Raw genomic sequence first — 14265 nt, 5'->3', positions numbered from 1 at the left:
CGGTCTAATAGCACACCAATCCCTCAAGTTCATCTCTAGCCAGGACAAGGGAGCCACACAATATTTTGTACTAATAATAGTGCAAGCTAGTTATTTCTCAGCCCTATAATTAAAAATTAGTAACTATTATCATTGAATTTTCATTTTACAGTTTATCTTTTATTTTAATGGTTAGGAGTATTTTCCAAGTACAGGAGCTTAAGAAAGCTATTTGTGAATTTTATCCCAACATCTTGCACTTCGGAAGAAGTAATAAGAGTTTTTAACGAACTGAAATTAAGAACGGAAATGGCTCAAATATGCCATCAAATTATCGGAAATGACTCATTTATGTCATCGTCAATAATTTGGCTCATTTATGCCATTGAACTATCAGAAATGGCTCATTTATGTCACTCATCAATAGTTTGGCTCATTTATGCCATCGGCCGTTACCAAAATGACTCATTCATGCCATGTTTCATTAACGTCAGTTTTCTAATACCAGATATGACACGCAAGGGCGGAGCTATAGTGTTAAGGGGGGTTCCCAGTAGCTTTTGCGTAGACCCTATATTTGTACTAGAAAAATTCAGTAAAGATAAATATATTTACTTGCAAACCTGTATGCTTAAATAAATGGATAGTTTAGTGGTAAAGTAGAGGCTAGTAAAGCTCTCTCTTTGGGTGAGATGTGGGTTTGAAACTCAATAGTGTCAATTTTTTTTGTTTTTTTGCTATAAGAAAGATTTTCTTTTAATTATATTAAAATTCTGAACCCCCAAGCCTCAAATTCTAGCTCTGCCTTTGATGACACGTGGCCTCCAATTAGAGGTCTACGTTGTTTCATTAAACCAGTGCAATTTTAAATCCCAAATTAATAAAAAATCCGACCCATATACCCTACCCACCCACAACCATAATCTAGTTGGAGGTCATTGGTCATATCCTTTATCGTAAAACAAAGTGTTAATGAAAAATGGCATGGATGAGTCTATTTTAGAATCGGACGATGACATAAAATGAGCCAAACTATGATGAAATAAGATAAATGGTACCATTTCCGATGGATTACAAGATATTTCTCTTTTTTCAATTAAGAATAAAGGTATGTCATATGGGGATATCTTACATTTGTATGCCTTCGTTGGCTTTTGTCTGACCTATCATTGTACTCCAGTAATGTCATGTAGAGATTAATCTTAATATACTGATGGTGTAAAATAAAGCAGACAATCTACTATAATGATATACGCAATGTGTAAAATAATGTGAGACCACCTACAAGATAACTACTGATAATGAGAGTAACAATAAGAACTAGTTACCTATAAAATAAAGCAGACAATCTACTACAATTACACTGATATAATGTAAAAAAGAATTTATATTATCATGCATTGGCCCTCGTTGTGATCTGCTTAATAGAATTACATGATCTAACAAGGTGGTGAATAATACTAGTACTATTGTTAGAACTTGTTAGCCAAGATGGAGATAGTATGTTTTTTTTTTTTTTTTTTTTTTTTTTTTTTTTCTAATGATATTCCACAAAAATTCAGATTCCTCATAAATCAGAATGGACACCTTAGTTCAACGAGATATCTGATTTGAGGTTCACCTTTTTGGTTGAGAAGAACGTAAACCTGACAGGATGGAAAAAGAAAGATGCCAAATAGGCGTGTGTCAAATGAAATGAGATATGGAGTGGGCCAACATTTCTCAAATGTATTCGAGTTGGGTGGAGGTTGTGCTTTCTTGAGTTAATAGTTATCTGGTCCATGAGAAATACATGCACAATGGGACCAAAGGAGATGACTAGAATCTGATTTTGATGCCAATTGTCTAATTCCGTAATGAGAACTTGGATTCCTCTGTCTTTAAACTGTCTCTCCCCCCACATTTTGGTCCCCCCCATGACTGCCCCTCTAGTGAATTGTATATATGCCTATGGAGGTTTAAAATGCAGATATTGTCTAAGAGGTGAAAATGGTTAATACATTCGCCAGAACAAATCCCTCGTTTTACTAATTTGTGTCTTCAACTTCTCAAGATAATAAATATGATTAACAAGTGGTGAGATCAAAATTTTCACCAAGGAAAATCAAAATACAAAGCACACAGTGTTAAAGGGATTCAACATAAAGTATATATACATAAAAGACAATAATTTTATAGATCAACACAATGTAATATTCCGGTGAAGAAGCATAAATTGACTCCCTCTGGACAATGATAGATACCTTAGCAACCAACAACCATGAAAAAGACAAACAAAGAAAAGGAAAAAGAGAAGAAAATAGGATCATTTATTGTAGGAGCGGGATTATCGTTTTCTTTGAGGTAGTCAAAACCTACATGAGTAATTAATGTACCTTAGCAGAATCCAACACTTTTATGCCTCACCTTTTCTTTAAGTCGTCCTACCCAATTCCCAAACATAACTTAAGAACGACATCCAGCGGCCTTTTTAGAGTCATATTGAACAACTACAAGAAGTATATATTCTGGAAATTGAACTACGATGAACAGAGTACATGGACGTTTGGACATAAAAATGTGAAATTTCAAAGAAATAGTATTGGGAGATTGGAGTTGTATTTGAACATGAATACAACTTGGAAAAATGTGGAACTTTTATGAGTGATTTGGAGTGAAAAAGTTAACACATGTATTTGAAATTTTTCGATCCCAAAAAATTGTAACAGTTCTATATCAAAACATGATTCTGGGAAAAAGTGAAAATGATCCATGGCCAAACAGGTCCTCAATTTGAAACATTTACTGGATAAAAAAGGTACCAAGGCAACTCCAAGTAAAAGTAGGAACAGCTTGTTTGTTATTTGAGAACCCTCTACCACTCATATCAAAAAAGTTTTCTACGAAGAACTCCATAATCCTTGTTATCTCATTAGCAGCCAAACAGTTTCTTATACTCATGCTGCTTAAGCCTACAGCAACACTCCCACGAGATTGATTGGCTTCAAACATTTAATCCAAATAACAACGGTATCAGGATACAAAGAGTTCTACACAATTATTCAATGATTACACCTAATTATAGTCAAAGCTGAAACGCGCAATAACAATATTAATAGATGGTAACATGTTCTTAGAATGAATAAATGGTTCTGTGTTGCTATAAGTGTTTGCATTACATTATAGGATCCTTTTAATTTTCTTTGGCAGCACATGGAAACTCTTTACAACTTCAAAAGTCAAAGATCTATGTTTTTAGTACTCCAGTCGAAGATTTATGTTTTTAGTCCTCCAGTCAAATATTAATGGAGATACTAGGGAAAGCCATCCATCTGTTCAAAATTTTCAACAACACAAAATACACTCTGAAAGAATTCATACACAGTTATAACTTCAGGAGCACAAAAATTTAAGGGGAAAAAAAATTGAATTTTTCTTATTCTTTTAGGCCTCACAGCGCTAAACGAAATGATACAAGTTAACACGGAGCAGGCATACAGATAAGTATCTGATATGACCAGCAAATAAACCAGGAGTGGTTCATAATAATTGGCTGTCACCAGAGAACATCTATGAACTAGCACAGAGTATCACTTAATGACTGCAAATGAAGACCGGGATATTTGGTCCATTGCATGCTAGATCTTTTAGTGAGTGCGGGTTCTACTGCTTTCAGCATTTCGAACAGGGTAAAAATACGGATGAGCCTGCAATAAAGATCACAGTTACAGTGGGCAATGTTTCCAAGAAACTTGATCCGACCACATACTAAATAATCTACATCATGTTGCCTGGCAGAAATCAAAGACGAATAAAGGAGAAAGTGGAAACTTTTATCGCCAAATTTATACTTGATTGAATACCTTCATTTTAGAACAGCAGAGAACTTCATTTATTTTTTTATTTAATAAGTTGAGAGAGACTTTTCTTAGAGGGTGTGGATTGGCTTATTTTAAGTGCTTTTCGGCCAAAATAGCTTTTAAAGCTAAAATGTGGTGTTTAGGAAAGATAAAAAGTGCTTTAAGCACTTACTTTTAGGCCAAAAAAGTATACAAAAATAAGCTAAAAGTCAAAAGTTCAGTATTCCCAACTTATGGCTTTTAGCTTATAAGCTATTTTAAAAAGCCAATCCAAACAATCTCTTAGTCACATCTGCCTGATAAACAAGAGGAAAGGCAGCGAAAATTTTACCATTGCTTCTTTTGCAGTTGGTCTTTCCTGATGATCATAACGGAGCAGTTTGTCAACAAAATCAACCGCCTAAAAGACAAGCATTGCACATTTTTGGGTAAATAGAATTTCACCTAATTTTATTGTATATGATCTAATAAGACTAGTTTTCTTACCTCAGGGACTGCGAGATGTTGGTTTTCAGAATTAATAAACTTCGCCCATGGTTTCCTGCTATGTCTAAATAAAACAATGAAATTTTTTAATTATTTTGCACAAAATGGTCCATTCGCAAAAATAGTTCTAGAATTGATAATACTAACCGTCCAACAAGGGCTGCAAGATGAGGATCTAATTCCAATCTATACTTGTTTAGGTAAGAGTTTAATTCATCAGTCCCCAGAACCTGATGACCATAACAATTGGAACTTTTAAGCGGTCTCTACATCAAGTATGTACTCTATTCAAAATGCAAATATACAGCTCATCATGTTTACCCTGGTAACCTTATAAAAAAAATTGGTCATTCCACCATTAAAATTAATGAAGAATTCTTTTCACACCCAATGAGGCAAGGATGATGCACAGTGAATAAGCAACGGCTGAACTTACAGTTAAGTTAAACTTCCACTTTTCCAGTAAATCACATCCTTAACATTGGGCTAGGTGAGCCAAGGGTGATTATTGTTATCAGAATTCCAAAATGACAGTTCAACAAAAACACAAAAACGGGACTCCAAATGAGCATAGGTCAGTGTTAGCTCAGATGAAACCCTATACATTGCGAACCTACCTTTCATCTACTTAATTCTTTAGAAAGCACACACAGGTCCTGAGTTCGAGAGCCACCAACAAAATATTTCATTTGCTTAGACAAGATCATGGTTAGACTAATTTAATGGTACACATCCAATATGGGTATTAATATGAGTACATGCAACCTTTGCTAATTATTTAGAGCATTTTGAAGAATCCCCACAAAACACTTATAACGATGTCACAGCCGTCTCTCAATGCAAACAAAAGATCCCTAGTCTGTACGTGATGTGATGTATTAAGCGCGCCCCCCTCTTATCATTTTAAGCTTTCAGACTAGATGGTAGACATAATTCAGAATAAAATTGTTTGACAGTTCAAGTTACCAGTTGCCAAAAAAAAAAAATTATGTTTGACAGTATAAACATAGAAGAAATTGGAATTCAGCTAGGGAAAAGCAATAAAGATGGGCTGGAAACGAGACTAATCAAAGCAGTCTTTCAGTGGCTTCTTTTTCAGGTTTACGGCATTTCGGTCAAGCATAGGATGTAACTATTTTCTAAAATGATTAAGTCCCTGAAAGAAGTAACTGCACTAGTATTGCTCCCCCGCCCCCAAGATAGGAGAAAAGATATAAAGTGTCTTCCTGTGCACATAGGATTGCAACCCCTCAGCCTTCTGTCAAAAAAATATTCACCTTTGGATAGGGAAAAATAAATAAAAAGTTTCCATTTTCCTGTTCAGCTCAATATTCCCATGGGATCATTAAATGAAATAAGAAATAGTCTTAACAGCTATAGGCCCTTTTTGTCCAAAAGATCATTGATGAAATCCTTTTACTAGGGCTGGGATGTGCAGATCATATTTACTTAAGATGATGAAATTTTTCTCAGGCGTTAAACATTTATCAAGAGGTGGGGTGCCGAGGTGCCCGAGCATATATGGAACATGAGATTCAGAAAGGATAGTTTTGACTGAGGTTGACGGAATCATATCATTATCGAATAAGCTAATTAGATTTCTATTAGTACTGAATCCTCAGATTCTTTGCTCTGGACTGTGCAAAGAAATGGAACCACTCAGTTCAGTACTGCTATAGAAAGTCTCGTATTCTCAAAAAGTCCTTTTCCTTCTTGGTGTTGAAGTTATCTGGTTTCTAAATAGTCGTCAGTCGTCACAAAGTATCTGGTTGATTGACAGACTCTACACTTGCAGAGAAGGACCCTATTTTTAAAGGAGCCTATTTTTGGAAGGGAGGTAGGAGATAGAGAGCATCTGTTTTTCACTCTCTGGTTAAGGAGCCTGTTTTTGCATATTTTTGGGATAAAATGGGTGATGACATCAACCATCAAGGAACTCAGCGGACGAACAGGAGACAGAGAGTTCAAGAAGATGTGGAGAATAATTTCAACATGTGTCTGTTGGACAATTTGGAGAGAAATAACCAGAGATGCTTTGAGGGAAAACCTTCATCCATATGCATGTGGAAGTACAAATATTTATGTAATAGCTCTGTGGTCTAATTAGTTGGATGCACATGAAAAGAAAAAAAAAATGATAGATTTCATTAGTTGCTTGCAGAAAACTGAGACAATGTAATTTATGGAACAATATTTTTGTACAGCCCAACACTATTCTATCGATTTGTAATTCACATTAATATAATACTTTTGCTTACTGATCTCCATAAAAAGAAAAAGCAACAAGTGATAGAAAATGTATTGGATAGTAGGCATGTACAGTGATAAAGGGGTTAAGCAACAATATCTTGTGGGTAATAGGACTGAATGCAAAGGTTCATTTATCATAATGCCAAAAGATTGTAGCGGTCATCAGATCTCATAACTTGTTGTCTTGGGAGAAGACCGATAGCTATACATTGGTGAGACTTGACAAATACTGGTGCATGGACAGACGAGACCGAGACCACCAATTTTTATGCTATCTATCATTCTTGCATTGAGATTCCTCCCTCCCCTCCTGTTGAGCTTATTTCCTTTATCCACTGCTTGGTCTCATTTTTATGGTGGACCTTGTTTAACTTCATTTGATGGGTTGTGGACCGAGAAAAATTGGCTCGTGTTTAACTTCATACATTTGGTGCAAAGTTTTACAAGTAAACCATAAGTTCCTAGCAAATTCATCTAGCTTGACTAGGAACAAACCGAGACTACCATTCTATGTGGGACATTATCATAATCACAGTAGTTGAATTTCAAATTGCCTGTGAAAACCTTTGATCTGGATGTATCAACATTACTTAGATTCTTCCAGACTTACCTTCGCATGTGACTCAGTTCCCATTTTACCAAAAAAGAAAAAAGGTAACAATTGCATACTATATACTAAAAACAACTGCAGACTTCTGAATGTCTAAACATCAAAAGGCTTTGTTAAAAAAAAAAATAAAAAAAAAAAAGAACATCAAAAGGCTACAATGATAAACTTTGTGGTGGATATTCTACATACCTTCCCGATCTTCACAAGTTGATCATAATTGTCATGTCCATAGAAGAAAGGCTCCTTCCGGAATATCTATAGAGCATAATTCCTTAGAAGTAAGCATCAAAGTGAGGACAGCTTAACACACAAGTTATTTCTGACTTTTGGACCTCACTATCTGCCATTCATGCACGATTTACCAGAAGACAAACAGTCATGAATGGCATTATGTAAGTACCAAGTCATGGACCAAGATTAAAAAAAGTAGAAGCATAACCCATGCAAGATAAAGTCTCACGCGTGCATCTGTATGATAGCGCAAAATGAGCCAAAAAAAAAAAAATGATGTAAAAAATATTGTTGCTCACCATCCCTGCAAACATACAACCAAGACTCCACAGGTCCAAAGAGTAGTCATAGTCTTGCAAATCAACTAGTAGTTCAGGGCCTTTAAAATATCTGCAACCATAAAGAGAAGAGGCAAGTCTGTTTAAAAGCTACAAGGCGAAAGCAACTAAGCCTTCCTTAAATATTTAGATTAAATACATGAGAATTAAAACTAGTTTTGGGCAGAAAAAACACAGAAGGCATATGCAAAACCACATCAATAAAGTAAAAAATGTGCATGCAACAAACTAGAGCCATATTATCTTCTATTCTGACAAAAGCAAGCAAAAGCCTAGGACTCTATAACCACTTAAGTGAGGTGACTTAATTATAAAATCTCATGCAAGTGTGGATGAGGGAACGCTCATGACTGTAACAGAAGTAGTACCCACTGAATAAGATTCATAAATAGCTGACAGACAAAACCCTTATGCTCTGATTCTTCAAAGCTCAACCCTCCTTCTCTTCCTAACACTACCAAACGCAAATCCTTACCCAGCTAGGTTCCTGATCCACAAAACTTACAAGGAAATGCACTTGAAAATGCATTTCTTAATTATCCTTATCTCTGTCTCTCAACCTTCCATTCCTATCAAATTGAACTCTTTACTCTTTGGACTGCTATCTGAGTATAAAGCCAGCAAATAAGTTTTTGAGTCAACAATTTACCCAAACTATAGAAGAACTAGAAGTGCAATTTTCTAAATATGCATTTTTTTTTTTGAGTAACTAGTTTTGTAGCTATACATTCCCAGTTCCCACAAAAGTTATCCTCTTAGATTCTAGAGCACAATGACGAAATAAGTACATGGATTCTCTCCTAGGAGTTCTACGCATAATCTTTCTTGTGTTATCATCCCAGAAATGCTGCAAACTATAAGAAAACAATAATTATTTCTTAACTCTCAGCCATATGAATCCTCAATATCGATTTCATTCCATAAACCAGAGTCATTTCAAAACTCACTAATTTGAATTAAGATAAATTAGGTTCTCACTTCATCCAGAAAAATTAAAAAGCTGTCCATTCTCCAACACCAGAGAGAACTTCTGCTTTGTTCATCGCCAAGTGCACAAGGATTCCAAGAGAATGGCGTTCAATTGTTGATGCCTAAGGCACTGACAAGCCCTCTGGGTGCTCTCAAGGACAGAGGATGAGGAAACCCGAAAAAACTTAAAGCAATAACCCTTTATTATGGATGCTTTGGAATGTATGCAAGGACATAATCCAAGGTGTTCCAAAATAATATTTATGCAGCACACAATTTGAAATATGTTTACAGATTTTGGTACTTTGGTGTAGGATGTCCAATATAAATGATTTTGACACTTGATAAGAGTTCATAGACTCCTTACATAGCTAAGGGAACTATAGGCCTCCTTTCTGGATCGATGCACCCCATGGGTGCTTTAGTATGCAGAAATTTCTATTATTGAACCCCCAAAAAGAAATGCTAACAACTGCCAAGAAAATTGAGGTTGCTGGCCGCACTCAATTAAAACCAGTGAAACAAGAGAAATCCATTTTAGCATTCAGCTGTTAATTTGATATGATTTTAAATGTCAGAAGACAAATGATACAAACAGCATAGAAAAAGCGAACCTAGAAGCCACCCGGACATTATATTCCTTCCCGGGATGATAAAATTCTGCAAGTCCCCAATCTATTAGCCGAAGTTTCCGCTGCTCATGATCAATCATTACATTATGGGGCTTCACATCACGGTGCATAATACCTTGAGAATGGCAATAATCTAATGCCTGCAAGGGATACAGTAACACTTGAATTTTCTGAAAGCTCAAGAAAAGATCAATTGCAAGGCATAATACTGAAACATGCATCATCTCGAAAACGAGAAGAACGAAAAAACTGATATAACTTTGGCCACGACACCTGATGCAAGTAATAAGCAGCTTAACAAAGAAGACATCTAAGAATTTAATAGTCGAGTCTGTAACAACAGCAGCAGCACCACAAACAACTATATCGCGATCCTAGACTAGCAATACACATTTTGCTCCATTATAGCACGTGTCATTCTTATGCCCAATAATTTGTCTTCAAGTCTTAACATTATTTTTTTTCCTTGGACACGAGATATCTTCTCAAATTACCAAGCAGAACAAAATAATATGACCTCAAATGATACAGTTACCTATCTTTAGATCCAAATTTCACAAGTCAGCAGAAACCAAAAGAATGTGTCCGTTACTCACAACAGAAAACTAAGAGCTTGAAGTCATACTCCCTCCATCTCAAGATACTTGGTCTACTTTGACTTCCATGGAGATTGTAAATAGAATACGTAGTTACAGCTTTTTCGTTTTGATAAATCATATTTAGGTACTTCTTTCCCGATAAGGGTGGTGTCCAGGTCAACTTGCACGCTCATGTCTAGACATAATATTATATTGAATATGGAAGACATTCTTCAAATAAAAGTTTCAAATGTGAAGAAACGAGAGTTCAGTTAATGAGAATAGTTCAAACTTCAGGATGAGGTAAAAACGAAAATAGATCAACCATTATGCATCATTCCGTGAAATTGAAATTTGTTCAAAAAGAGCAGTGAAATTCCTCGTTAAAAATAAGTTTATTATCCCAAGGCAATTTGCACAGATCATCTTCAGGTTATATCTGAAAAGGAGATTCAACGGGAGTATCCTGTTTTGCAATAATCTAATATTACTGTAATCTATTGCAACCGTCCATAACCAATCAGAGAAACATTGAAGATAAACGAAAACCATATAATTGAAATGCGTTAAAATCCGCATGAACAGAAAACTTGCCTTCAACAGCTCATAAATGTAATATCTAACGTCAAAGTCGGAAAGAGTTGGATAAAGCACTTTAAAATCTGTGTTATTCACATATTCAAATATAAGACTTGGGGTCTTCGATTGCTGATCTCTGACAATATCGAGTAACTTCACAATATTAGGTCCACCGCAAAGATTCTGCAGTATCTTAATCTCACGCTTGATCTGCAGTTAGTGAGAATAACAGATAAGTACCTGTACAAAATAAAGGTGCAAAGATATGTTGTAATAAATAAAAGGGCATGATTCAGAGCGCCCACAAAAAGACAAATGCAACGTTAACTTGCAGATACATGATAGTCCAGCACTTATAAGTAATCAAGAGTTACTACAGTAAGTTAACAAAACAGAAAAAGTTAGATATATACAATTGAAGGAACTCATTTGGCTACAGAATGGAAGATAAAGAAAGTTAAAACCTGGAGATATCTGATGTGCTTAAAGAATATCAATAATATATTACGTAACTCAGCAACACAGAACTACAAATCACTAATCCTTTTAAAGAATTGAACACTCTAAGAAACTGATTCAACACAGGATCATATACATTAAGTTTTTCCAATTCGAAGAACTTACAAGTCTTTTCTACATTTAACAAGCTCGGAGAAAGAAAAAAAATATGCATGTAGGATAATATGACATTAGGGACATTGCAAAATTATTGCAGAATGTGGTAAATTAAGCTGCAGAAGGTCTGGTCATGCCCAGAGTGTGAAATCATGGTGAGTTGAGGGCCAAAAAAAAAAAAAAAAAAAAACAGTGGAGATGAACCTAAAATCACATTGAAGGAAGTTCTCTTGAATGATTCATAAGCTCTTGGAATTCATATAGTCACCCCAACTTGTTGGGGATTGAGGTGTAGTTGTTGTGTTGTGGTAAATTAATATCTGATTGATATTGTTGCCAGTTCTGGTTTTGTTCATCTTAGAAATGAGGTTTTACAAGCTTCTGTTAAGATCTTTGATGTTTTCTCTTATGACAGTTGGATCGATTTCTCCTCTCTTTCTTTCTTTCTTTCTTTCTTTCTTCTTTTTTTTTTTTTTTTTTTTGTTTAAAAAAAAAACGTGGAGTCTGGGCCAGCTTGCGCACCTCAATTAATTCCCCGGAGTACCTTCTACCTCCCACCAGCAAAGATACCGGGTAACAAGAAAATAAAATTGTTAATCTCCCCCACTTTCTTTATTAAACCAAACTTACTTCACATATGGAACAAAACCAAAACTAAAACCTGTAAACCAAAATGGAACAAAATAAGAGTATCCGTTTAACTACCTAAAGTCGACATCTCTTGCGGTGTAAAAAAGGGTGCCTTTCCATATCTTTGCAGAAACATGCGCCTTAGCAATGATCACACTTCTATATGTAAGTGGTGGGGTGATGTTAATCATATGGAGTAAAAGGGTATGCCTTTAAGAAGATCTTACGAAGAGAAAAGTTATGTCTGTTGTAAGTTCATCAAAATTAACTTAGGGAAAGGACTACAGCTTTTAGAAGCCACTAAAATGATCTGCCCGCATGCAGAAAAAGAACCCTCAAAATTCTGTTCTAATCATCCCCATTTCACCTTCTTTTTGGTTCCAAGTTTGAATCGTAGACCACATCGCTCAAAACTCAAGCATGTATTCCTTTCTAATATCAAGCTGATTCCAACATCTTAAATAAGCCTACTCTATTTCATTACCTATCAAAAAAATGAGCCTGCTCTAGTTTATACTCATATAACGCTCTAGCAAATGAAACATTCTCATCCCTCAAGCTGCAATAGAAGTTTTCCAACAATAGAAATTCGGCACCTCACAATGAAAATCTTTAAATTTCTGGAAAAAAACATCAATATCCAGAAGAGAAGCTTATAAACTAGCATTGAATACAGATATATATATAAAGAAGGAAAAAGACCAACCTTTTTCTTCTTCACTGGCTTAAGGATTTTGATAATGCATTTTTCATTATTAGTAGTGTGAATCCCCTCAAACACCTCGCTGTACTTTCCTCTCCCAACTTTCCTTACCACCTCATAATCATCCTGCTCCCTATATACAACCAATCAACAAACATAAAAGAACATTAACTTCATCTAAACCACATTCAAAAAGCACCTATAATAAACCAAACCAAATACTCCATTTGTCCCAATTTATATGATACGGCTCGGATTTCAAGATTCAAACTTCTTTATTTTGACTGTGAATTCGTTCATACAATCTTTAAGTTTTTTGAAAAATAATTTACATATTTGGAAACTACACAAAGAGCACTTTAAGTGACAATAACTAACAAGGGAAATTTTCAAAATATACAGCTTTTGAAAATTATTACACCACGTAGCCCAATCGCGGTCAAAGATTTTGTTGTTTGACTCTCGAAATCCGAACTGTATTGCATAAATTGGGACAGAGGGAGAGTAATAATTCACATATTTAAAAACTACACAAAAAAAAAGTGTTATAAGCCACGGTAATTAACAATTTAAAATATTTAGAGCATGTTTGGATGGACTTATAACTTAAACGCTTAAAAAACAAGTGCTTCAAAGCATTTTTTAAAATTTAACCCAAAAGTGGAGACTTAAAAGCTATTTTTGATCTAAAAGCACCTAAAATAAACCAATTGAAACAGGCTCTTAAAGGGCAGATGAATAAATGGCGGTCAAAGATTTTCCGAACTGTATTAAATAAATTGGGGGACAGAAAAGAGGGATGGAGTAATAAGAAATGAGGAGAAAAAAAAGTGTTACCCCCATTGAACAGTAAGGGATTCATAATCCCAATAATCTTTGGGTCGGATCACATTGATATCCGTATACACCCGGGCCTTTGAAGGCGCACCCGGTCGCCTTATTGATTTCCCTATTTTCTGCGCCAGCGTGTCCGATAGACTTGGCGGTCGCCTAATACAAGAAGTAGAAGATGACGGCGTTGACGGTGACGGAGTTCTAGAGGAAAAAGGACGGAGGAAGAGGAGGCGGTGGAATGATGATGAGGAGAGAATGAAGTGACAAGGCCGTACGGCCATCAAACGGAGGGAAGGGTTATTATATATTTGGGTAATAATAATGGATTATGCACACTATGTTTGAAAGGGAACCCTCCTCATCTTTCTGTTCCTCATTGGTTTGCTATCTTTGACTTTGCATCTCATGCGTGCGTTTCTCTAAGTCTACTTCAATCCAACGGCGTCGTACCTTCGTATATCTTCTCAATATCTTTTTTTCCTTTTTCCTTTTTTTTTTTTATATCTCGTCTCTAGATATATATGAGTTAATTTAATTAACTAGAGTCCTTGAATCCGAATCTTGGTTGAGAGTTATCTGTGATAGGGAGCATTTTACCTTTTAAACTGAAATTTCCCAATATAAATTGGCTGAAGAAAATTTTATTAAAAAAAGTTAATCTCTTTGGTTAACCTAACTGATTTGGGGGCTGGACCCTCAAGTCTTTAATGAAGTGATCAAGACCCCATTTTCCTTTTCTTTTTTCACCCCAGAAAATACTGTATTTTTAAAAACGCTGAGGTTCTCTTTAAACTTTTCAAAACAGTCCTCTTTCTCTTTCTCTTTCTGTTTCTTCCCCTCTCTCTTCTTCCATGTTATTCTTCCCCTAAAATTATTCTTTTACTCAGAAATTCTCTTATTCCTTCATTTCCTATGTGTGTAATCATTGTTGGAAGCTAAACTTAAAGTATATATACATTTTGGCTACTGAAAAATGTGAAGAAGGAGCTGGA

General features: G+C 35.4%; 1 protein-coding gene across 2 annotated transcripts; it reads right to left on the bottom strand.

Annotated features, from left to right (window-relative positions):
- Positions 1-1241: 1241 nt before the first annotated feature.
- Positions 1242-13655, bottom strand: LOC132036356 (casein kinase II subunit alpha-like). Of its 2 annotated transcripts, XM_059426688.1 has the most exons (11): positions 13277-13655; positions 12443-12572; positions 10507-10701; positions 9317-9474; positions 7695-7785; positions 7354-7419; positions 4452-4534; positions 4305-4368; positions 4150-4218; positions 3573-3665; positions 1242-1471 (listed from the first exon to the last, which is right to left on the bottom strand). In XM_059426688.1, exons 1-10 carry the CDS (start codon positions 13552-13554, stop codon positions 3606-3608), a joined length of 1194 nt encoding a protein of 397 aa, XP_059282671.1. In that variant the 5' UTR covers positions 13555-13655; the 3' UTR covers positions 1242-1471; positions 3573-3605. The 2 variants fall into 2 exon arrangements, with proteins under 2 accessions (XP_059282671.1, XP_059282662.1); XM_059426679.1 differs by lacking the exon at positions 1242-1471 and having other exon boundaries at positions 3271-3665; positions 13277-13654.
- Between the last annotated feature and the right edge of the window lie 610 nt (positions 13656-14265).

This window comes from Lycium ferocissimum, chromosome 2, assembly GCF_029784015.1.
Source record: "Lycium ferocissimum isolate CSIRO_LF1 chromosome 2, AGI_CSIRO_Lferr_CH_V1, whole genome shotgun sequence".
NCBI lineage: Eukaryota > Viridiplantae > Streptophyta > Magnoliopsida > Solanales > Solanaceae > Lycium > Lycium ferocissimum.
The sequence above is the reverse complement of the archived record's forward strand: the minus strand, read 5'-3'. Positions and strand labels throughout refer to the sequence as shown.